Here is a 23,658-nt window from a genome sequence, read left to right as displayed (position 1 = left end):
CAGAATACTGTGCGTGTCTAGTGGAGCTCTGGCAGCTTCGATCTGTCTGCACCGTAAACAGCCCCATCACAGGCCTGATTTCTGCCTGAACCGTAAACACAGCGCGGTTCAGTGCAAGGACCCGGCCTTCCAGCTCCATTTCAATCCTGTTTGGTTTGGAGATAAGCTGGGGAGAGGGAGAAATACAGCCTTTTTCCCCTCACTTACTTTATGACTTTATTACTGCCACATCTGGCCAAATTACACAACAAGAGCTTTGTGATCAGGGCTGATTGTTTGTTTAAAACAGTGTTGCAATCGTGATGGGCTCTTCACACTTACTGGGAAGTAGGGCTGCACGATATTGGAAAACACTGCGATACTGCTGCAATATACTGCTGCAATATACTGCAGTGTACAATGTAGTGCAATATCAACATTGTTGTGATATTTTACTGTACTCTTGGACACAATAATTTCAGTTATAAAAACACAAATGTGCTTGCTGTAATTTACAAGTCTTTTTTTTTTTGCTTTCTATCATGTTATAATGTTCCCTCATCAAAAAAGCCTGAAGAGGTTTTAGATGTCATCCATGCATATTTTAGTAATTTAGTGTTCTCCTCCTAACCTTGCACAGCAAGATGGATTCTTGTTATATTTGTGAGTTCACAAAATTACAAGAATTCATCTTGGCATGCATTAAATGGCATTAATTGGGTGGGCAGACCAATCACAGAGCAGCATTGAGGTTTATGCGGAGGTCTAAAGCCAAGTGCCCAAGCGAACCAAAACAAACATGGCAACACCATAAGATGTACTTCATCTTATTTTAGTCAATTCAAACTATTTTGTTTGTGAAAAATGTGCAGAAGGTAAGCGCCTGGTGAATTTGTGGATAGGGAAGATGTCTGTGGTTTTCTCTCTACTAGATGTAACAAAAGTTAGATTTTTTTCCATTTGTTCTGCTGTTGTGACGCTTTGACCAATCAAATTCAACTAATCATCTTGACTTTCCGCATTTAAGTGACATACTATATATTGCGGCGAGCTTGGATTTATCAGACTTGGCTATTTGACTTTCTTTCATTCATTCTTGTCCCTGCTGATAATAAGCTGACGTGTTACATGGACTGCCTGCTCTCCGTAGTGTGGGGTTGCAGAGGTGGTTAGGGCTCCCATGTAGGTGCCCTATTTGCTCCGCGTGTGTGTGTGTGTCTTCCTGGCAGCGCGACTGTTTACCTTCTACATGTGGAATTCCAGAGCCCCCTCACACTCTCCTCTGTCCTGCATTTTTGCGGTCCACCAGTGTGACAGGGGAGAGTGTGGGAAAAACGGAAGCTCCTCCACTAAAAATGCACTGATGGAAACAATGAAAAGAAAGAAGAAAGGGAATGGGAAGAGCAAATGACAGAGAAATATAAACGGAATCCAGAGGGAGAGCAGATGATTGTTCGCAGAGAATGGTGGGATAATACACTTCTTCCTTTCCATTTCCAGTTCTCATTTTAGGAGTAACTCAATACTTGTGTTATTGAAGCATGGCTAAAATACATCAGGTTTAGACCAACTTTTCACCTTCTCGAGAGGTGCTGAAACATATGTTTTAAACTACATCCAGTACAGAAAACCAATGGCCCGCTATCTAGTGATGTTCAAGTTATATGTACACTTCTAACTGAACTTGAAATTGACATATTTTTAGGTTTGGGCTCTGGGGTATGCTATATAATTAATGTTATTTTAATGTCAGTCTTACTATCACTGCTCTCATACTACTTTTTGCTCTTTTATATCTAGTTCTTAATAATCTTAAATAAATCTTGCCTCAAGTAGGTTACAGTACATCCATAATATTTTAGATTCACATTAATTTGGATGGAGGGCCAATAGAACTCTTTGATCAGTTTATTATTTTTGAAAGAAATCTCCAAACTGAAAATTCACATATTATGAATCTTATTATTTTTTTTAGGAACTGGGTTAACTGATTTGCTATATTAATAATTTGTCTTAAAATAGCTCATTTGTTTCATGTGGACAGACTCAGCAATTGCAGAGACCTTAGCCATAAACCAGGACTAAACTTATGCATTATGATAGGTAAGCAGCAATTTCTACCATAGAATTTATATCTGCCCTCCACCTCAGTTTTAATTCATGGGTAGTTTAGGACTTTGTGATGTCACATGAACTCAACCTGTTCAGTATAATGTAACATATAATGAAGGCTTGAATATCAACTCAGCATCTATATCTCGTGCCAGGGCAGGGCTCTCAGTGTATCAGCATGCCATAACTGCCAACATGTGGGCTTCAAGCTTTCAGAGTGGTATAACTTCAGTGAAAGCTTTGAAAGGAGTAATTTGTAACACAAATAAATGGGCCTGTTTGGTATTTTGTTTGCAAGGTTTGGCTAGTGGCAGCTGTAACTACGGAAACGCGGGCTGTCGTGTGGCATTACTAATAGGGTGACAATTACAGCAGCGCCGTTAATGTCAGCCGCACTGCAGCTTTCACTCTCTATTAATCAGCCACAACAGTAGTTATTTTCACAGGACACTGTATACACACTAGACCTGCCAAATGTGTGTTTATAGTTAAACTTTATACCCTTTGGTCAGTAGCACTTAGGCACTCCGGGCTACCTGCAGTGCACAGAGACGGCACATCCGCGACGCTTGCCTAAGATTTCTGCAAGCCATGTGAAATTTTCAGTTTGGGGCTAGCATACTATCTGTACACACTGCAAGTTGAGATCCAGCGGTCCTGACCGAAGTGCTGCCTTCAGCTGACAGAGTGAAAGAGCGTTGTCAAAGAAAGTGATGTGAGGAACTCAGAGGGGTCAAATTTTTTTCACTCCCTCAATGTGAAAAGGGTTGCTTCCTGTCAAGGTATGCCACGCTAGAAGTGGGCCAGCTCTATTTGTGCTTGTGTAATGGTATGAAAGAACAACTGTGCAGCCCCTTACAAGGAGGCAGTGTGTACCCTCATTACCTTGTTAATGCTCCTCTGGCAAGCTGCTGTTACGGGGCGAGAGGTTAATGCCAGCTAAGCTTTATTTATTGTTCCCCCTAAAAATGCTTAACAGATTTAATGTATAAGGTTACAGGCACGTCTGCTCCTGCTCTATGCTTCAGTGGTGCCTTTAATGGTTTATTCTGTGAAAACAGTGTATTTGCTGTTTGATAATGTGGAAAGGTGGAGCAATCCATGCTCTGTAATCTCCATAAGTACTGTACTCCGCAGTATATGGACACTGGTGACGTCTGTATTCGCAATGCAACCAAAAAGCTCTTGGCACTCACCTTTTTATTTTGCAACCTACATCATAATTATCTGGCAAACATGAAAATTGCATCACCCGGGACAAGGAGTAGGAATTTGTCCCCTACTTGCCACAGTAACTCAAGAGAGACAGTGGGTAAACAGACTGCAAGTCTGACTGTCTGGACTTATGCTGAGAACTCCTAGCCTCTAGTGGGACTGGATGGTTTTAAATCTATAAGAACGATAGATATAAAACTACTAGAAATGTAGTTGTTGATGCAGTTTAAAAATATTGCTCTTCTTTGTCGTCCCCAGGCAATCCTCTGCAGCCGAGACTTCAACCGCTGGTCCTATATCCAACAGCCAGAGAATAGTCTATGAAGCAATATGTGGTAAATCAGGTGAGTTATATTAAAAAAACAAATATATAATGGATAATTCAATTTGTGTTTAAATCTCACAATCCCTGCTTGCCACACTATCCCAATAGCTCACTAATTAATAAGGTTACTTCACTGAGTATTGGTTATGCATAAATATTTCACTTGAAGAAAATAAAATTTAAATCTTAGTTGATGACATGGTTTAGGTTGATTCATCAGTGTCATGTTAGTAGGCTGGCCTTTTAATATGTGTGTGTGTTTGTGTGTGTGTGTATATATATATGTGTGTGTATGTGTGTATATATATATGTGTCTGTGTATATATATATATGTGTGTGTGTGTGTATATATATATGTGTGTGTGTATATATGTGTGTTTTATTCGCTTTTTTGTTTGTAATTTTTACATGATCATAGTATTACATTTCCTCTTAACTGGTTATTCAGTGCGACCAAGCAAGACATTTCCACCTTGATCCAGTCAGTCATCTCAATCGACTGAAGCTAGCAACTAATCATTCGTTCTTTTCCATATTTGTGGCCTTTCTTCAAAGTTTCATAAAAATCCACCTGCAACTGAAAATGATTTTGCAGATAAAATTAATCAAGCCTTGGAATAGAAAATCTTTTAAAATCCTATTTCCAGGCATTGATGTCTAGCCGCTCTAAAGGCTAATCAACTTTCTTGGCCCATTACTGATACTCATGTGATTATGTGCTACGTGGAGACAGCCCACTTGGCTCAGTTTGCCACCTGTTGATCTTTTAATTAAAAACAAGGAACATAAAGGAAGCAAATAGAGTTCAGTCAACTTGAGAGACTTGAACTGTTGGGGCTATAAACAGTCTTTTTAGTGCTGTTTGCTGTGTGACCAATGGGCTGGCATGTGTCCATGGCCGCAGATTACTGAAGAAGTATAAAGAGGCTTACGGGCGATGACATCTTTTTTGTAATGAGATCCAGTGATGGGAACATTTCAGGCATTCCCATCTGTTGGCCATTTCTTTATTCATAGTGTTTCCATCTGCCAAGCGCACTGTCCGGTCAAACTTCCACCACGCCACAGTCAATATGACACTATAATGTGGTCGCTAGTGGCACTCGTGTGTGTCTTCATCCCGTGGCGTTTACACAACTTTTTCCATCCGGAGCCGCGTGCTAAATGAAGTGTTGAGCTTTAAGGCAGTAACAGTGATATTAAAGCGTGGCTGATGCTCACATCTGTTTGCCTGATCAAGGACTTTTTCCATACTATCCCTTAGCATTAGCAAATCATACTATTCATCACATCAGGGCAGTGTGTGCGACTCACCCCAGCAATCAGACTACATATGTCCCTGGGCTGGAAAATTTCGGTAGCAGCAGTGCACCGCCCAGTCCCCTCAGAACAGTGTGCGTGTGTCTGTGACCATAGCATTTATTTTTCACTCTCCCCGCACAATGGGGTCTGGCTTTAGTTAACAAACATCTTATAAACTCATCAATTACTGTAACTAGATCCGTTGGGAGCTGCTTCTGAATTTCACGAATACGTTTTTTGCTTGTTTTTGCGCTCAAAGGGTGTGGGAGATGTCTCGGTATAGAGAGAAGAACTTCACAACTTGTAGCTGGAGCCAGTTGATCCGCACAGTTAACAGGAGTATGTGTGTGCTCCATGGAGGGGGTGGTGTTATTGGAGCGGACATTGTGGGGCTTTGGAGTGAGTCAGGGCCTTTTTGTGCCTGTCCAGTTTACCTTTGTGGTGAGATGACTGGACTGCTTGATCACTTCTGACAGGGAGAGCATTCTCTATGATCAGCTGTCAACCATCATTAATCACAGAAGTCCTTTATCTCTCTCTTGTGTCTTTCTGCTCGTATAACTCCTAAACCCCCTCCTGCCCCTCGCCCTTTCCCCCTGATTTTCACTGTGCGTCACCCCGCTTCAGTGTTGACATGCGATGAGGGGGAGATTGTGACGAAGACCTATCAAAGCGCACAGATCCAGATTATGTTGGCCACATGTGTTTTACAAGCCTTCCTCTTGAAGTTTTCCTAAAATTCTCAGGGCTCCATAGATGTCGACTGATGAGAGATTTATTACTTGGAGTTGAAGAAAGGAAATGAATGCAGCACTTGTGCCTGTTTTAATGGGATCTTTGCGAGGCTCCATTATCAAACTGGTCTCGGAAGTGGTTCTGGTCCTGCACAAATGAATCAAATTGGGCCTTTGGATACTAATTGATGCATATTTTGCTTACTTAGGGTGACATGTGGGTAGTTAGTTCTAGGGTTATGAAAAGTACCAAAAATCAGATGCAAATTATTATTATCTAAACTAGATTTGAACAGGTATCGATACTAAAAACGTCACTTTCACAGGAGAGAAATAAACTTGAATTGAATGATCTTATGCTGTATCAGAACAAGTATAAGACGACAGACTAGTGCACCACATGGAACATACATGGACAGTTGAGGGAGAAAGTACTATTATTTAATGTTGAAAATGCCATTCTATTGCTTAAATAAAGAGTGTTTTTATTATCATCATGGAATTAATATTGAGTATCATGACAATATTAGTCAGTTCACTCATCACCTGAATTTATATTGGTGGGTTGTGTCTTTAAACAATGACAATATTGCCCACTTCTGTGAAATTATGTTAAGTCAAGATTCAGTTCAACTCAGTATGTTTGTTTTAAAGTAATATTTCAGCTCTGGCTAGTGGCTATAGTTGCATCTGACTAAAAAACTTCACATCAAACCAAACTGTGCAACTGGTCAACCTAAATGAAAGAGGTTAAACCAAAAGATTTTTTATTTATTTTTTAATTTAAACTTGGACTTATGCCAGCTGTATTTAACCAGTTTAGACATTGACTCTCTTATCTCTTGCTTCGCCATATCACTGGAGCCAAGTTTTTTTTTTATTTCCTAGCTCAGTCAGCCTTCAACTGCGTAAAAGAGCACCAAAATAAATAGTCTACAGAAGCGGAATGAAAAGGGATACTGTTGGGAAGTACAAACTTGCTAGCACAACCTGTGTTGGGAATGCCTTTTCCTACTGGCTCTAAGCCAGGAGATAGGACAGCAGCCTGAGTCACTCCATACACAGGCTTAACACCCAACTGCTTTGTCTATTATTAACTCTTGGATCAAAAGGTAGGACAGGAAAAAACATTGTATTGCCCCTTTGCCTTATTAAATAACTGGCTTTGTATATCTTGCAGGTCTCTCCATGTACCGCAAAGTGTTTCCGGGCCAGGAGCCGAGCCACAGATGACACGAAGACTGTGACTTGAGACCCGGTCCACCATTGTGCCGCCATGACAGGTGTTTCTGCATGTAACAACAGACTAGACAACAACAAGCAACATCCGCCAACATTCTATTTATTCATTTTACTATATGGCAACAGACATGTGAGAGGACGGTGCGTGCAGCCAGCTTTGACGCAGGTTGGGATTTTGTAGCGTGTCTTATGAGATGGCCTTTTCAGTGCGTTTCACACTCCCCCCTCCGCCCCCAGCTACATTTAAGAGCGGCTGCCTGCTTTCATTCTCTCCATACTAGCGGTGCCATAGAAAGATTGCACTGATAGATAGCCTTCAGCAGATGCTTCTTCATGTCTCTGTCGGCATTTTAACGGCAGGATGCAGAGTTCTGTACTATACTCAAAGCAGTGGCTTTATAATATAGACATATTTAGTGGTCAGAAAGTCCCTTCACTAGTTACACAGGTGCATTCTTAAAGTAGTTTTTGAAGCAGTCCATAGGTTACCTGGTCAGTTTCACATCTATACCCTGAACCATGAGAGCGCAGGGAGGACTATTCTGTCATATGTGGCTAAGAGCCCTAGGCTGTCCATGTTGTAGCCAGAAAGAGCAGCCACATTGGAGTGCATATTTATTGCTAGAGAATGTGTGAAAGGCACATCCCAACCATGTTTGTCAGCTTTAGGAAAACTTTAAAAACTTCAAAGTCAGATTTTTGCTGTACACAGTTATGAATATGTAACACACTTAAGGTCAAGGGCAGTATAATAGTTTCAAAGTTTACAATTTTATATGAAGAAAGCATTATATTCTTGTGAAATGTGTTCATAGTCGGGATCAAATTGTTGTAATTGTATTTTTGTTTTTGTGCTGTTGCAAGTATTTATTTACCATGTACTTTTGGTGACATCATCGGCTCCAAGCTAAAGCGTAGAGCACTGATTCTGCACTGATTCTGCACAGCTAGGAGAGTACTGCTTGGGACCATGAAAATAGCTGACTCAGGGCCTTTTAATGGAAAAATGTGTCTATGTTACATATTGGTGGCATATGTTACTTGAATATTACTTGAACTTTAAGCATGAATTCCACTTACGAAATACCTGGTGTAATCTGTGCTGTTTAACGCTTTTTAAAGGCTACTGTACTTAATATGTGATATAAATATTACTGCAAAATAGTCTGAATCAAATAGCAGTAGTTCTACTCAATAATACTGAGTAAACAGTATTGAATGTTGAGTTTACTTAAGTAAACTGTACTTTTGAAAGTAGCAATAGTGACTGCAACCAGCCCACTTATTTACCAAGGTGTATTTTTACTCATTGAGAGAATTATTTCAGTAACAGAAATCCCATAAACATCAACCTCTGCATATATTGAGTAAAGGTATTTTGTTGTTTCCCACTTCTGTGTTTTTGTAACATTTGTAGTAGCTAGGCAGTATTTCAGTTCAGTTTTAGCCATACTGTGTTTTTGCAGATGCATGCAGTGCTATTGATGTGCATCTTGCATGAACAAGGACTGTTTTCTGCAGCATGCACAATTTGTATAGCCATTCTGAGAATTGTAGCAACAACATGAATACTTAACAGTAGAGTAAAGGTGACCATCCATCTCTGCTGAAAATGAAGTCACATTTAGGATTTTGAAATATCAACATAAAAACTTAATACTATCCAACAGTCCATTTAATTAAAAAAAGTGTTTTCAAGGGTAATAATAAAACATTTACACTTTGTGTTCTAGTTAAGTGTTCACTTAGTGACATACAATGTTGATAAAACAGAAGGCTTCACTTGCTAAAGAACATCCCTGGGTCCTGTTGTATTCAAGAGGTAAACATAACCATGGAAATACTACTTTGAATAAAGGCTTGTTTTTTCCAGCATGTCTTATTTTGTCTCTCTAACACCTTACTTCTATCTGACAGCATTTCAATGAACAGTGTGACAGTACAGCGTTCATTTCCAGCAAGGACATACAGTTGTCTCTTAATAGTTTTAATTGTACCTTCTTTTCATGCGTGTTCAGTTTCTTTTTACAATGACACCATCATATTATAATAACACTAATGTTAAAAGTCTCAAGTTCAAGAGGTCTACGTTTCAGTGAAGTGGTAATTGTCTTCATTGGGTGAATGCCTCATTTTCAGCCTGCTTCTTGTCGATGGATTAAAGAGTCCTTGTACGTTTTCTAGAAGCAGCGTTGAGTATTCAAACCCATGCTGCCAGCTCCTGAGTTGTCCCAGTCTGAGTCTCTCACTGTCTCTAGCTGCACTTGCAGGACTTGACCACCATGTTGGACAGCTGCTCTACTTTGGGCGAGCGACCCACATAGTAGAGGATGGTAAGGGGCTCCAGGTCCTGAGGGACACAGCAGGGAGACGCTGATGCCTCTGGGTTCAGAGTGTTGTACAGGCTCAGCAGCTGTGAGAAGGATACAAGAGTGGTGAGTCAAGAGCTTACAAAGAGTATTTCAGACAGTGTTTTTAAATTATTCAGTACCATGATTATCATTCCAGCATATAGGATGTTGTGGGTTACAAGTAAAGTAGCCCTGCAATTTATGAAATCATTTGCATTATGCTGATCCATCTATACAAAGAGGTAGTATTTTTTCCCCCTTAAATGAAAATCATCAATTGATTTAAAAAAATGCATGAAATTGACTTGTTGTCCAAACAGATCATTGCATTTATTAATTTAACCCCATCAGAAATTGACTAAAATGTCTCTAAAATGGTCAGAATTTCAGTATGTTTGCTCTTTGACTTACTGTGCTGTGGGTTGTGTCAGAGCTGCGTAGGTAGGGACAGGGCCCCGAGCAGAAGTTGGCGTAGTACCCTTCAGGCTGATGAATCCACCTCCAGCCCAAGTCCTGGCGGAAATTAATATATAGTGGTCGCACACAGCAGTTCTCCTCATAATTACTGCAAAGGAGAGAAGACAGGATTACACTCAGAAGTCAGACCTGTGTACATTTGCTCCCTGTGGCCTCAGATCCAGAGATGAGAGAGAATTCCACTCTTAGGTGTGCCCTTATTTTCCCTCCTGGAGTCAGCCCAGGTTTCTGACTTGTCAGGCTGACAGAGGATCCCCAGAGCCAAGCAGACAGCGTGGAGGACCAGGTACTGCTGGCAAGTGCTGGGACAGATCCCAACTTGTATCTCTAATACCTCTGTCATGCTCTTTGACATGATTAACAAGCATATTCTATGGCTTGGTACCCCCTTGGCATCTCAAATAAGTTTCCGTGTCATGTTACAGTTCAGTTGGAAAGATGATTCCACTGTTTTTCCAAGCAAATAACTCAACATTTTCTTACACGACTGACATACATGATTGTCACACAGATTCCATTCCTTAGTAAAAAGACTGAGATTAGAGCCAGTATAATTATATAGAAGAATTATTGCCTGACTGGATTATACATAAGATATCAACCCCATTTACACGCAAGAGCAATTTTTGTGCTTGTCCCAAGCAGAAATATAGTGGAAAATATGAAAGAAAGGAATGTATAATTAAACCTTAATCAAAATATCTGGCAACACTGAGGGCAAAGAGAGCAGTTTGATAAAAGTTTTCTTCCAGAGAACTGTGGCTCACTTGAAGCAGTAATTGGTGTCCAGTGCCCTCTTGCGTCTTCGCGATGAGGACTGAGTGTCCAGTCGATGCGGTGGCAGCATCATGAGGATGAGGTGGGGGTAGAGCTGCTCCTTCTGCTCCTTGTGATGGCTCAGATCTTCATCCATACCTGCCAGTAACAGGTTAAGAGCCCATCAATACAGTGTAGACTATAAATGGATCTTTCTCCTCCTCTCTTATGGTCCCTCCCTGTGCTTCTCACCTCCCTCCTCAACACCAGGGTCTGCTCATCCACTCTGGCCCTGATAGCTAAAGCAGTGGATATCTCCGGAGAGATGCTGCTTCTGGATTTGTCCGGCCCTCTTTAATTCAGGGCCAAACGTCTGAGCGCCGTTGCGGCACATTCCTTGTGGCTGGTCTATTCTACAGTGTTCCCAGGCCCCAGGGCCTCAGCACTAAGTGAGATACCAGAGCAATTGTATTCCCATGCTCAGTGTCTTTTCTTCTTCATAAAAAAGGAAATCCATTATCTTACCATAAAGAAAGTCTGTGGATCACAGCATGAAACACACTCTGATGACAGGCCTAAGGACTTTTCCGACTGAGCTTATAAAAAGTACTACTATAATACGATTAATACAGTATAAGCTAGGAGAATTAATACTAGGAGAATGGTACTTATAAATCTCCTGCATTTGAATGTGAAATTATGAAATGTTCACATTACTCACATTTGATATTGGTTGTTTAACTTGAATATGTAAAGAAAAATATGGTACATGCTGAAACAATCCTCTGTCACTCTTGAGAAGAAATTAAAACATGTTAAAACAACATTATGCCCATTTGATCCAATCAGGTGACACAAAAGTAAACACAACTCAGAACAGCATGGAACAGAACAGTATGAGTGCATGGAGGCTATCCAGGAACAATCGTCACTGCACATTTACACTGCTCTTTAAATTGTACCGTTGTCTGATTTGCCTTATATTTGCCTTATAATCAGGATACCACTGATTTCCATGGGTCTATGTCTGCATAGGGACAGAAAAAGTAACCTGTTCAACACAAGGAAACACTGATTGTGTTTAGTTTTATGTTATTTTGCCATTTGTACAGACATGGATGGATTCTCACCTTTGAACTTGACCTCCAGTACCTCGTTGGCGTTCTCAATGATGTCCCCGTTGGGTCTAAAAGTGTGGCAGGGACAGTGGACGCTGATCTCCAGGCCCAGGTTAGTCTCTGCACAGACACAAGCAGAGGGTCTTTAGATGCTCCTTAGCTCCTTGAGGTCAGTTGTAAATGAAGCGTGGAGTAATGTAATGACTGAACGATGATATGAACACACTCACGTCTATACATGAGCCACTCCCTCACTGTGTCGGTCACGTCGAAGGAGACCCACTCGGGTGTCCCCTTGGTCAGGACGTTCTTGCCCCCAATGTAGCGCTGCTTGGCTTTGGGGTCGTCTTTCTGAAGGATCTGTGAGAAAGAATGGTTGAAAATGTGAGCCAGCTGCATAAACTTTGTGTTCCACAGTGAACCAGAGCTGTCTGTCTAGAGCCAGAGTCTCCGGGACACCCTGGGCCAAACGTCTCCTCATCATGGAAAAAGTGACTCCCTGTGTTGATATCCCTTTTTTGTGAGTTAATGCCTGCGTGTTACCCTCCTGCCAATGACAACCTGATTGTCCTTCACACCAGTGGGTCCCACAGTGGCTTCAAATGTAGGGTCACAGAGTTCAGAAAGCAGATATCTCTGCTGTTAATGTGCTGAGACCACAGCTTTCCACAAAGACAAAAATGCAAGTGACCAGACTAGCATTTCCCTGAATAAAGCTGTTTATCGTATGGAGGTGCCCCACTGCTCTGTTAGGATAGCCAGGATCCTGAACAATGTCAGCATCTAATCTGTCTTCCTGTGGGACTGAGGGGCCAGAGCGCTGCCAGTGTCAGCCCTTTGCCAATCAGCTCCAGTCTGCAGAGTGCAGACTGAGGGGGCGAGTGCAGCTCTGTTTACTGCCTGGGCCATTGGGCGACCCTGCCCTATCTCCTCCTGGCCCCTGGAAACAATCTGAGGCTCTGACAGGCTGCATTCAGCCTCAGAGGCGGTATGCAGCCCCAAGATGCTTGTCTCCCTGGCAGGAAATGTTGGAACCTGATCATTACTCCTAGTCTCTCACAGGAGATTAATGAGGAAACTTGAAAAAATATATTCATCTTTGATATGCCAAGCACTGACATCTGGCATACTTTTATTAGGTAAAGAATAAGTTAAAGAATAAACAAATGAATTCAGGGGTCCTGATGTAGACCAATGATGATCTCAAAAAGATAGGCTCTAAGATTGACAACTCAGAGAGAAGAAACTGACGAATGGTGAGCTCAAGTTTCTTTAAGACGGCTGTTCAAGCTCTTAGATCCATCCTAATGTGGAATCCATTCGACTGTACACACATGGAATAATGATCAGGAGGAGCGAATTGCTTGGACACCCAAATATAAATGTTTTCACTCTCCTCCCTGACCTGCACAGCCCATACTGAGAGTAACTGAGCAATTGGCCCCCCACTGTGGAGCACTAACAGTGGAAATGAGTTGGCTCACACACCTGGTACAGCTCGATCCTCTGCTCGTTCCTCTTAGCGGCAGGATTGGGGACCCTCAGAGCGCGGAACTCCGCCCGGAACAGGTTGGTGGAGTTCTTCTCCATGATGGACACATTGAAGCGGAAAACCCTGGAGGTGATTCCTTTAGGGCAGTAGGTGAGGTCATCTGTGAAAACAGTAACTCAAATTAATGCAGGCCATTTCACATGCTATCCCACTGGTTTTCTGTTGCAAATCAATTTCATGGCTTAATAGTAAAATTTTAAAATATGAAGCCAAACACAGAGCATCTGCTTATGCTTTAGCTTGCCTGTTTGCAACAAGTTAAAGTGATGAAATGAAAACCAAATGTCGCATGTGGTGGACAGTGGAACACAGACAGCTCCTTCTAGCCCCACAGCCGACAGGTGTTCTGAGAAATCAGACCAAATCACTGTGCTTCCGGGGACCAAGTGTTGTAGCTGGAAACACATGGCATCACTTACTCAGTCCAGCAGCATGTCTGAGCAACCAGCTCCACACTATTGTGACAGGCAGTCCACTGAGCTCATGAACAATAATATCAGGGAGCATACAGTATCTTTTAACATATTGTGTGGGAGCAGTGACCTTTACCCTAATCAACTGATAGCCACATTGTGATTCTTTCGGTAAAACTTCCTGGCAGCTTTCTCATACAGTAGTGTTGAATAGTGTGTTTATTAACTGGCCTAGCACATGCAGTGAAGTGGAAAACAAGCAGATTTTTATGAGCGCAGTGGAAACATTATTTACAGCCAAGATATACCTAATTTATTGGTGTGACTTTCAGGTTTATTATGGGGCCTCGCAGTTCCCAGCGGTAGACAGGGGCACTGCAGCTTGGGGTGAGTTGTTCCTGTGTCTTGCAAGAACCTCTCAAAGTATCTGTACTTAGTTTGACCCATAATTTCAATTTTCTCCCAGCCATTATGTTAGATTTCCATGATTATATCCAGGTTTCCCTATTTATAGCTGACCTTCAGCGTTTGCAGACAGTCTGATATCTGTCCAGCGTTTCCACATAATCTATAAGGAGTAGTAGCCTTGTCCTCCCTTGGTATGCCCTTGCTCACACCCACCCTCTCCAAATGAACAGTAAGTGGAAAGCCCCCCACTTCAAGGGGAGATTTGAAATTCTAATCTGGTCTTTGGTTTCATTTTGGATGACCTCATTTATTCCCCATTGCAATGGTTTAGGTGGATTTTGCATTATGGTTTGTTTTTGCCAAGTCTAATATTGTAGGCAATTTGTTCCACGCTGATGATTGGATACCAAAGTTTGTGACTGAAATGCCTGAACTGATTGCTTGACTCCTGCTATTTTGGCTGACCACAATGTTAAATTGTTGAGATAGTTTAATGTATGTCAATACTGCATGAGTCATCTTTGCTAAATATGACATCTAGTTACAAGATTATACAAGTAAATAAATGAAAATGGCTGTAATTACTACTGACTTGGCTCAATTAAACTGTTTTATTTTGAGGCGTTTACTTTTACATGCTTGCAAAAGTGTATTTATAGACACTGTTAAAAGCCAAAGCAAGAAAATGATGCCCAGTTGATCCCATTTTCATATTATCACTCAATTAATTACAACATAGATAGTCTATAAAGAGGAGATTAAGAAGCAGTGCAATGAGGTTGGAAGACAGACTGAGGTTATTGTGGTTCGCCCTGATGTTGTAGACCACAGTCCCACCCTGACACGCGCCTGGCATGCTGCCTCCTCCACCACTGCTCCCCAGGAATCACCTCTCCTTCTCCCTCTGCTTCAGCCTCTGCTTCAGCCTCTGCTTCAGCCTCTGCTTCAGCCTCTGCTTCAGCCTCTGCTTCAGCCTCTGCTCTAAAGGCTATTTTTGATGTCAGCTTTGGTGGGTCCAAATCAACAAAGTAAGCAGAGTCAGACAGCAGGCTAGAGGAGCCACTCTGAGGGTTTCAGTCACATGCTCGCTTTCCTCCTCTTTTCAAGGACTTTTTGAGAACTTTAGCCCATTCATAAGATCTATTTTATTTGGAAAAGCCTTAGTTGAATGACCCACAAAATGTCATTTTATTATGGAGCTTGGCTTTTTATGCTTTATTATTCCGTAAAAACTGCATATATTTTACCTCTTAACATGTCTGGTCAGACAACCCTATTCATAGTTAAGTGAAGTAGGTCTGGAAGTGTTTCTTTTGTCTTTATTGTTGTGTATTTTTTTTAAATTCTACAAGCTAGAAACTCCTTTGCCCTGGAAGTCCTGATATACCGGAGACTTGAGATCCAAAACTGTGATAAAGAAAAAGTCCTAACAACCATTTGTTTCAGATTAACAGCAATTGAAGTGTTCTATCCCCTTTCCAATCCTTTATGTTGGATTTTTGTATGGAATTGTTGAAATCATATTTTTGATTACCTCTGTTCAAACTTTGAGGACCCTAGAATGTTGTTAGTTACTGCACCTTGCATCCAGTTGTAGCCTGTTTTTGTCCGGACTAACTAACTTTTAAAATTTTGGTAATGGTAAAGAAATAGACTATTATAGTTCAAAGGTTTGGTAGTGAGGGTGTTTCACAGGCCAAAGAGCTGTGTCTTGTTATCCTGATGACATCAGCCCACTTTTCTCCCAAAGATCATAGTCTGTCTTCATCAAATGACCCCACATTTTACTGACCCAACTTTAAGTCCAAGGTTTCACTAAAGCCCAAAACTTTTTACAAGCAGTGCTCCAAAAGTGGGGATACAAATTACTTAACCTTTGGGTTCACCTCCAGATCATTGTGCTGTCTGAGATATTGCTCATTTAATTGCACTTTGAATTGCATCTGTAATATTTCAGGGATGAAGACCTTCTGTTTAACTTTTTAACTGGGGTAAAAAAAAAGAAAAGAAAAAAAGAAAAAAAAAAAGAAAAAAAAAGAAGCTAAACTTGACTGGATTCCCGAACACTCCACCTTCCAAAAAACAGTGCATGTAAAAGTCATTATATCCAGCAGGAATGAAAATGAAGCGAACTGCAAAATTATCAAGGTGACAGACATTATGTTGCTGCACACTAAAATCACTCATAGAAAAATTACATAACGGAAAAAAGAAGTGTTAATTTTTACTTCTGGCAGTGACCGGTAGTCAGTAGTGAGCAAAGTGAATGTCCCTGTAAAGGCCTACAGTGCGACCTACTGTATGTGATGTCCCTGGGCACGTGGCCATCAGTGATCCCACTCCTTAGGGGCCTGTGTTTGTTTTGGGCGCTCTGGCTACCTCTGACCAGGGGATCAACCCGAACTGTGTATTTTGAATGTCAGAAGCACTTTGTGGGAGCTGTGAAACACATTTGATTCAGGGCTTAGGCTGGAGACTCTGTTTAGTGTCAGGGCACAGCATAAACACCTGTTGATTTCAAATGCCATGAGCTAATCAGCCACTGACCGTGAATAGGCACCAGTCCAACTCCTCCACTCCACTTTCTCTGGAGATTCAGTCAGTCAGCTACTGTTTCTCTTTTTGGAACAATCAGTGGAGCATATTTTATACAAGGAAATACCAATATTACTGGACAAGAGAATTAGATCAAAATACAGTCTCAGCTTTTTGCTATTAGAGAGTAATTGTGAGGGATATAATTTTATAACAGTGGAAAAAATATTGGGAAACTCACAGTCAGAAAATGGAAATGAGGTATTGGAGTTGGCAACATAGTAGACTTAACTGCCTGAGAATTTTCCTTTTAGAGGAATGTGTCAGACTTTAGGCTGGAGTTCCCATGGCTTTGGTGTGAGGTATGTATCAAGGAATACAAGGAATAGCGCTCATTCCAATTTATTATTTTACTTTCTCCTTTGCATGGCGCGCCACGAATGCACGTTTGCGTAAAAGTTGCCCAACTGAGGAGGAGGCAGTACAGTGGAAAACACATAGCCTACCTTTTATTTTCCAGATGGATAACTTAACTCCTTGTTATATTGTATCAAATGCAGGCTAAATTGGGCTATGTGGGCAGTTGTGTCCAAACGTTTACCCCATTACGCATGGGGCAAAAAAAGAGGGGTGTACTTACTGTGCTCAGGACCATTGATCATGTTGAACTTGTAAATCTCTTTTGCATAGTACTCAGTCTCCGTGTTATCCTGGCCACAACTCTGCTGCTTGTCCCGTCCCAGCTCCTCAATAAGCTCCTTGGTGCTGTTATAGAGGGCGAGAACCTGGTATGGTACCTGACTTGGACCAGTGGTCTGAGGCGGACTTGTCAGCCGCAGTTTACTGAGAATCTGTCCCCGCACTGCTTCCACTCTCTTTTTCTTGATGTGGTCAATGTCCACAGTGGTGCAGGTAGAAAGGGTTAGAGTCATTGTCACACTATTTAGGAAGAGGAAAAGGAGAAGTGCTTTACGCAGATTCATATTTAGGCAACTGCTGTTCACTCACAATCGTGGATTGTCAAGGCAGAGACTCCCAAACTGAGCCACAATCTGAATCCAGTCTCTGTTTACTCATTCAGGTCGTTAGTGAGTTCGGCTCTCGGAGGAATCCCATTTTTTGTCAAGTGCTTATGTCATCTTCGCAAAAAGGTGCATTTGTACGAGCGCAAATCCGTGCCATAGTGAGAAATACGCTCAGCTCGTTATTAGACCTCGCGATGCTTCTCTTCATTCCCTTTGGTACAGCGTCACTTTAGTCCCCCGGTATATTGCTCCTTTAAGCGCACTCTCAATTGCATAGGCGGCTCATCCACTTGTGCGCATGGAGTCAGTGCGCCTCTTTCCTGGGCTCCTCCACATCAGCCTCACGCGCTCGGGCACTGTGCGCTTTCACTCACTCTTTTTATCCACACACTGTGACGTTTTGGTGGGAGTGGCTATGGCACGGCAATTACATCCACAGCGTAATACAGTTTAAATGCCATAAAATAAGTTTTTTATCATAAAACCTTCGTCTACATTACTCCATGTGCAGCAGTAGGCAATGGGTCACAAAATTACTAAATACACGTGATGAATTGGAAAATAACATGAAAGTCTAATTCCTTTGGTCAATAACCACTGATATAGTCTATATTCATGAAATGTATTTAATCAAGTGACCCTACACACACAAAAATAATAGTTTCTAAGTTTAGTGACTGTAGAAATACAATGGTTGGTGGGCGGTACGCCACTGTGTAAAAACGGGCCAACAGTAACATCTAGTGGCTAAACATAAAAGGTTCAGGGACCAGATGAGTACTGCTGCAGAAAAAAAGAAAAAAAAACATGAGATGTTATTTGTCTGGGTATGTTTTAATTAAGACATATTAACTTATTATTATTTACATTTTAATGAAACTGATATGCGAAAAATCCATCATCTGACGTCTCTAAAGAGTTTGGCGTTGCCATAGAGAACGTTTGCTATGTGACGCGTGACTGAACCCAGAAGCTGCTGTGCTAATCTAGGCCTAGCCTACCACACACATTCAAACAAATGGAAAGACACACTGCAGTTGTCAGACTCTGTCGCTGTGAAGAATGTAAGTACGTTTTGTGATGGCAAAGGTTAAGAGCAGAAGAAAGAACTCACTGTTAGAATGTTTCTGTGTTGAGAGAAAGTCGCTGCTAACGCGTCCCTTAATGCAGCTAGAGTTGCTAAAAGCGCTAGCTCCAGCGTAAGTGCAGTAGAACGTCAAAGCGTTAGTTTGATCACTAGATTTTTATCTAACATACATTTCAATTGAACGTTTTATATCAGTACAATCAGTACTGAAATCAGTACAAAATGTATCAATATGTAATTTTGCATATGATATGTAGGACAGAAAGTTGAAGTCATTATGCCAAATGTGGTAATATTGTATATGTTTCAGTACTGATGTAGCTGTTAAATTTGCCTAAAATTCTTTGCATTCACTCATGAACAAATGCTCTGTGTGGCTTGCTTGATAGACATTTACTTTCAATGCAAGTATACAATACATTAAATTTGGCTTTGTGTCACTTAAACAGGGACATTTTTTATACATATTTTGCTAGGTTTCCAAAATTAGGGCGAAGGGCCCGCCTTGGAGGAGATGAGTCTTCATCTGGGAGCATCGCCATGGAAGAAAGTTATCAGACTCTGTATCAGCAGGAGAGGTATTTAGTGATAATTAAAATATTGACATGCACTCCTTTCCTTAAAAAAAACAAAACGTATCTGTTTATTTGTTCACCCCATACATGATGTAAACTCAAGGATGAAGAAGAGGTAGGAATTGTGAGTGGTGACTGCTGCTTGGCTTTGCTGAAACTCCAGATAACTTTATTGATACTTTGTGGTGGCATTACACTTGTGGTGTTTCTACATGGATTGCTATGGTGGAATGTTCCGCAGTTACGATGGTGACATAATGCACATATTAACAAACACTGTCAAAAAAGTTTTAAGGTAGTCTGAAAACTCAAGAAGAAATACAAAATGGATTTAAACAACATATTTTCAGGAGCCAGTGATCAATGCAAGTTTTCATGGTCTAGTTTAGGAGTTTGATTTAAAGGTGAGAGGGAATAACTGAAAAACTGTTGGCTAATTCTTACTAGCTTGTGAATGAATTGTATGCACGAGAGACTTGTTTAACAGCTCAAATCAGCTCACTTGTTTTAGTTCCAACTAAGTTAGCTCATGCTGTGTTAAACTAAAGGTCAGATCTTCTGGCTGAGCAAAGCCTACAGTTAGCATCACACTCCTAGGGAATGTTGATCATATCAGCTGCAAAGTAAATATTTTATGCATATGTGTTGTTTAACACACACACACACACACACACACACACACACACACACACCTACACACACACGTATTATATATTATATAATATATATTGTATATTATATAAATATATTTTGAATTTAATTTTCTCTCAAAAGTCTCAAAAGCCTGTTTTCCATACAATCTAATTCTTAGTCATCACAGTGTCAAAATAGAACTCATTCTTATTCTGAGCAAAACTGAAAGACTTTCATTGACGTTCAACTTTTGAGAGGAACTATATATTGCTGACAATAAGCAACAATAAGTTTATAAATATAAGCAATTTTTCACAATTCAGGCTATAAGGTTAATTTCATTTGATACATTCTGAAGCTTTGTAAACTTCAAGGCTTAAGCACTCTGAATTGAAACACATTTTTAATAAACAACACTAAACAATTCCACAGTAATGTTTGTATTCATGACATCAACCATTCCGACTAAATTGGCGGAACTGTAAAAAGGACATAATTCCCAAAGCAACAATCCTTGCTATGCTTTTACTTTAGGCCAATCTTTCCAAATTAGGCCAACTTCCCTAATGTATGAAGCATTATTCTCGCGCCCTCTGTGACCTGCTGTGCACATGCAATACATTTTTCCATCATGTCCTGTGACTGCAGGGTTTATTTACAGTCTTCGTTTATCAAGGCTGGCCTCATCTTCCTAAAATACCCAACTGATTTGTCGCATTCCTGACGTCCTTTTAAACAAAGAGTCACTCGCTTTTATGGGCTGCTAGGGTTTGTCCACCATAAGTTCTTTGCCCCAGAGACTGTCACAGAATCCCAAATTAGAAAACTACGAGGGCTGAGCTAATTGCTTTTACAGCCATTAGCTTTTTACTACAACTGTGAAGTTCATATTTGGTCACTACGGACTGGTGGGCCAGATGTGTTTTGTTTTATAGGGCACATTGGGGCTTCTTGATATTTGCACTTTATTATTAGACAATTATTAAATCATTTTTTGTCCTTGTATATTGTCCAAAATCTTTATTGAACTTTCTCTCTGTACATTGGGCTGTGCCTTTTAGTGTGCAGTTATTCCTGTACTCTATCTAACAATTTGGCCTTTGTTTTGGTCCACTATGCAACTTTTCTGGTGGAGGATCTGCTATCTGCTTGTCTCTATGGAAATGATATTCATGGGTTTCAAGTGATATTCTGAAGACTTTTGCCCATCCAAAAGATATTAAGATTTGTCTTTGCTATGGCAATGGTATTAGATTAGCATTATTTTGAAACCTATGGATTGTTTTGCCTAGAATGTTCCCCCATATTGCATTAAATGTATACCTTGTGTTTATTCAGTTTCAGTTGAATTACTCAAAAATGCCTCACAACATGCTTTCTTACTGTGAGTGGGCTCACCTCTCCACAGATCTGACCTGTTAACTGTCACCTGCTTATCTCTGTGGAGGTAGGTGTGGGACATTCAAGGCAAAGCTGTGTGTGCGTGTGTATGTATATATATATATATATATATATATATATATATATATATATATATATATATATATATATTATATATATATATATATAATATATATATATATATATATATATATACATACACACGCACACACAGCTTTGCCTTGAATGTCCCACACCTACCTCCACAGAGATAAGCAGGTGACAGTTAACAGGTCAGATCTGTGGAGAGGTGAGCCCACTCACAGTAAGAAAGCATGTTGTGAGGCATTTTTGAGTAATTCAACTGAAACTGAATAAACACAAGGTATACATTTAATGCAATATGGGGGAACATTCTAGGCAAAACAATCCATAGGTTTCAAAATAATGCTAATCTAATACCATTGCCATAGCAAAGACAAATCTTAATATCTTTTGGATGGGCAAAAGTCTTCAGAATATCACTTGAAACCCATGAATATCATTTCCATAGAGACAAGCAGATAGCAGATCCTCCACCAGAAAAGTTGCATAGTGGACCAAAACAAAGGCCAAATTGTTAGATAGAGTACAGGAATAACTGCACACTAAAAGGCACAGCCCAATGTACAGAGAGAAAGTTCAATAAAGATTTTGGACAATATACAAGGACAAAAAATGATTTAATAATTGTCTAATAATAAAGTGCAAATATCAAGAAGCCCCAATGTGCCCTATAAAACAAAACACATCTGGCCCACCAGTCCGTAGTGACCAAATATGAACTTCACAGTTGTAGTAAAAAGCTAATGGCTGTAAAAGCAATTAGCTCAGCCCTCGTAGTTTTCTAATTTGGGATTCTGTGACAGTCTCTGGGGCAAAGAACTTATGGTGGACAAACCCTAGCAGCCCATAAAAGCGAGTGACTCTTTGTTTAAAAGGACGTCAGGAATGCGACAAATCAGTTGGGTATTTTAGGAAGATGAGGCCAGCCTTGATAAACGAAGACTGTAAATAAACCCTGCAGTCACAGGACATGATGGAAAAATGTATTGCATGTGCACAGCAGGTCACAGAGGGCGCGAGAATAATGCTTCATACATTAGGGAAGTTGGCCTAATTTGGAAAGATTGGCCTAAAGTAAAAGCATAGCAAGGATTGTTGCTTTGGGAATTATGTCCTTTTTACAGTTCCGCCAATTTAGTCGGAATGGTTGATGTCATGAATACAAACATTACTGTGGAATTGTTTAGTGGTTGTTTATTAAAAATGTGTTTCAATTCAGAGTGCTTAAGCCTTGAAGTTTACAAAGCTTCAGAATGTATCAAATGAAATTAACCTTATAGCCTGAATTGTGAAAAATTGCTTATATTTATAAACTTATTGTTGCTTATTGTCAGCAATATATAGTTCCTCTCAAAAGTTGAACGTCAATGAAAGTCTTTCAGTTTTGCTCAGAATAAGAATGAGTTCTATTTTGACACTGTGATGACTAAGAATTAGATTGTATGGAAAACAGGCTTTTGAGACTTTTGAGAGAAAATTAAATTCAAAATATATTTATATAATATACAAATATATTATATAATATATAATACGTGTGTGTGTAGGTGTGTGTGTGTGTGTGTGTGTGTGTGTGTGTGTGTGTTAACAACACATATGCATAAAATATTTACTTTGCAGCTGATATGATCAACATTCCCTAGGAGTGTGATGCTAACTGTAGGCTTTGCTCAGCCAGAAGATCTGACCTTTAGTTTAACACAGCATGAGCTAACTTAGTTGGAACTAAAACAAGTGAGCTGATTTGAGCTGTTAAACAAGTCTCTCGTGCATACAATTCATTCACAAGCTAGTAAGAATTAGCCAACAGTTTTTCAGTTATTCCCTCTCACCTTTAAATCAAACTCCTAAACTAGACCATGAAAACTTGCATTGATCACTGGCTCCTGAAAATATGTTGTTTAAATCCATTTTGTATTTCTTCTTGAGTTTTCAGACTACCTTAAAACTTTTTTGACAGTGTTTGTTAATATGTGCATTATGTCACCATCGTAACTGCGGAACATTCCACCATAGCAATCCATGTAGAACACCACAAGTGTAATGCCACCACAAAGTATCAATAAAGTTATCTGGAGTTTCAGCAAAGCCAAGCAGCAGTCACCACTCACAATTCCTACCTCTTCTTCATCCTTGAGTTTACATCATGTATGGGGTGAACAAATAAACAGATAAGTTTTGTTTTTTTTAAGGAAAGGAGTGCATGTCAATATTTTAATTATCACTAAATACCTCTCCTGCTGATACAGAGTCTGATAACTTTCTTCCATGGCGATGCTCCTCAGATGAAGACTCATCTCCAAGGCGGGCCCTTCGCCCTAATTTTGGAACCTAGCA

At 40.3% G+C, this 23,658-nt stretch overlaps 3 protein-coding genes across 3 annotated transcripts in view; 2 read left to right on the top strand and 1 right to left on the bottom strand.

Annotated features, from left to right (window-relative positions):
* Positions 1–7,629, top strand: part of ttll5 (tubulin tyrosine ligase-like family, member 5) — a 40,927-nt gene extending 33,298 nt beyond the window's left edge. The window contains exons 31-32 of the mRNA XM_033988055.2: positions 3,565–3,650; positions 6,848–7,629. Of these exons, the coding sequence (XP_033843946.2) occupies positions 3,565–3,650; positions 6,848–6,900 (139 nt within the window). The 3' untranslated portion in view covers positions 6,901–7,629. The remainder of the gene's footprint in view (positions 1–3,564; positions 3,651–6,847) is intronic.
* Positions 7,630–8,566: 937 nt separating this feature from the next.
* Positions 8,567–17,899, bottom strand: tgfb3 (transforming growth factor, beta 3). The gene is made up of 7 exons (XM_033988056.2): positions 17,160–17,899; positions 13,100–13,263; positions 11,842–11,971; positions 11,624–11,731; positions 10,505–10,652; positions 9,672–9,825; positions 8,567–9,322 (listed from the first exon to the last, which is right to left on the bottom strand). The coding sequence occupies exons 1-7, from the start codon at positions 17,500–17,502 to the stop codon at positions 9,164–9,166; spliced, it is 1,206 nt and encodes a 401-aa protein (XP_033843947.1). The 5' UTR covers positions 17,503–17,899; the 3' UTR covers positions 8,567–9,163.
* A 610-nt stretch (positions 17,900–18,509) lies between these two features.
* LOC117390089 (intraflagellar transport protein 43 homolog A) overlaps positions 18,510–23,658 on the top strand; it is a gene marked incomplete at its 5' end in the record, with an annotated part of 15,773 nt that continues 10,624 nt past the window's right edge. Inside the window, one exon of the mRNA XM_055231292.1 lies at positions 18,510–18,608. Coding sequence (XP_055087267.1) covers positions 18,510–18,608 — 99 coding nt within the window. The remainder of the gene's footprint in view (positions 18,609–23,658) is intronic.

The sequence above is a fragment of the Periophthalmus magnuspinnatus genome, chromosome 22 (assembly GCF_009829125.3).
Source record: "Periophthalmus magnuspinnatus isolate fPerMag1 chromosome 22, fPerMag1.2.pri, whole genome shotgun sequence".
Taxonomy (NCBI): Eukaryota; Metazoa; Chordata; class Actinopteri; order Gobiiformes; family Gobiidae; genus Periophthalmus; species Periophthalmus magnuspinnatus.
Note: the sequence above shows the minus strand (reverse complement) of the source record. Positions and strands in the feature narration are given on the sequence as shown.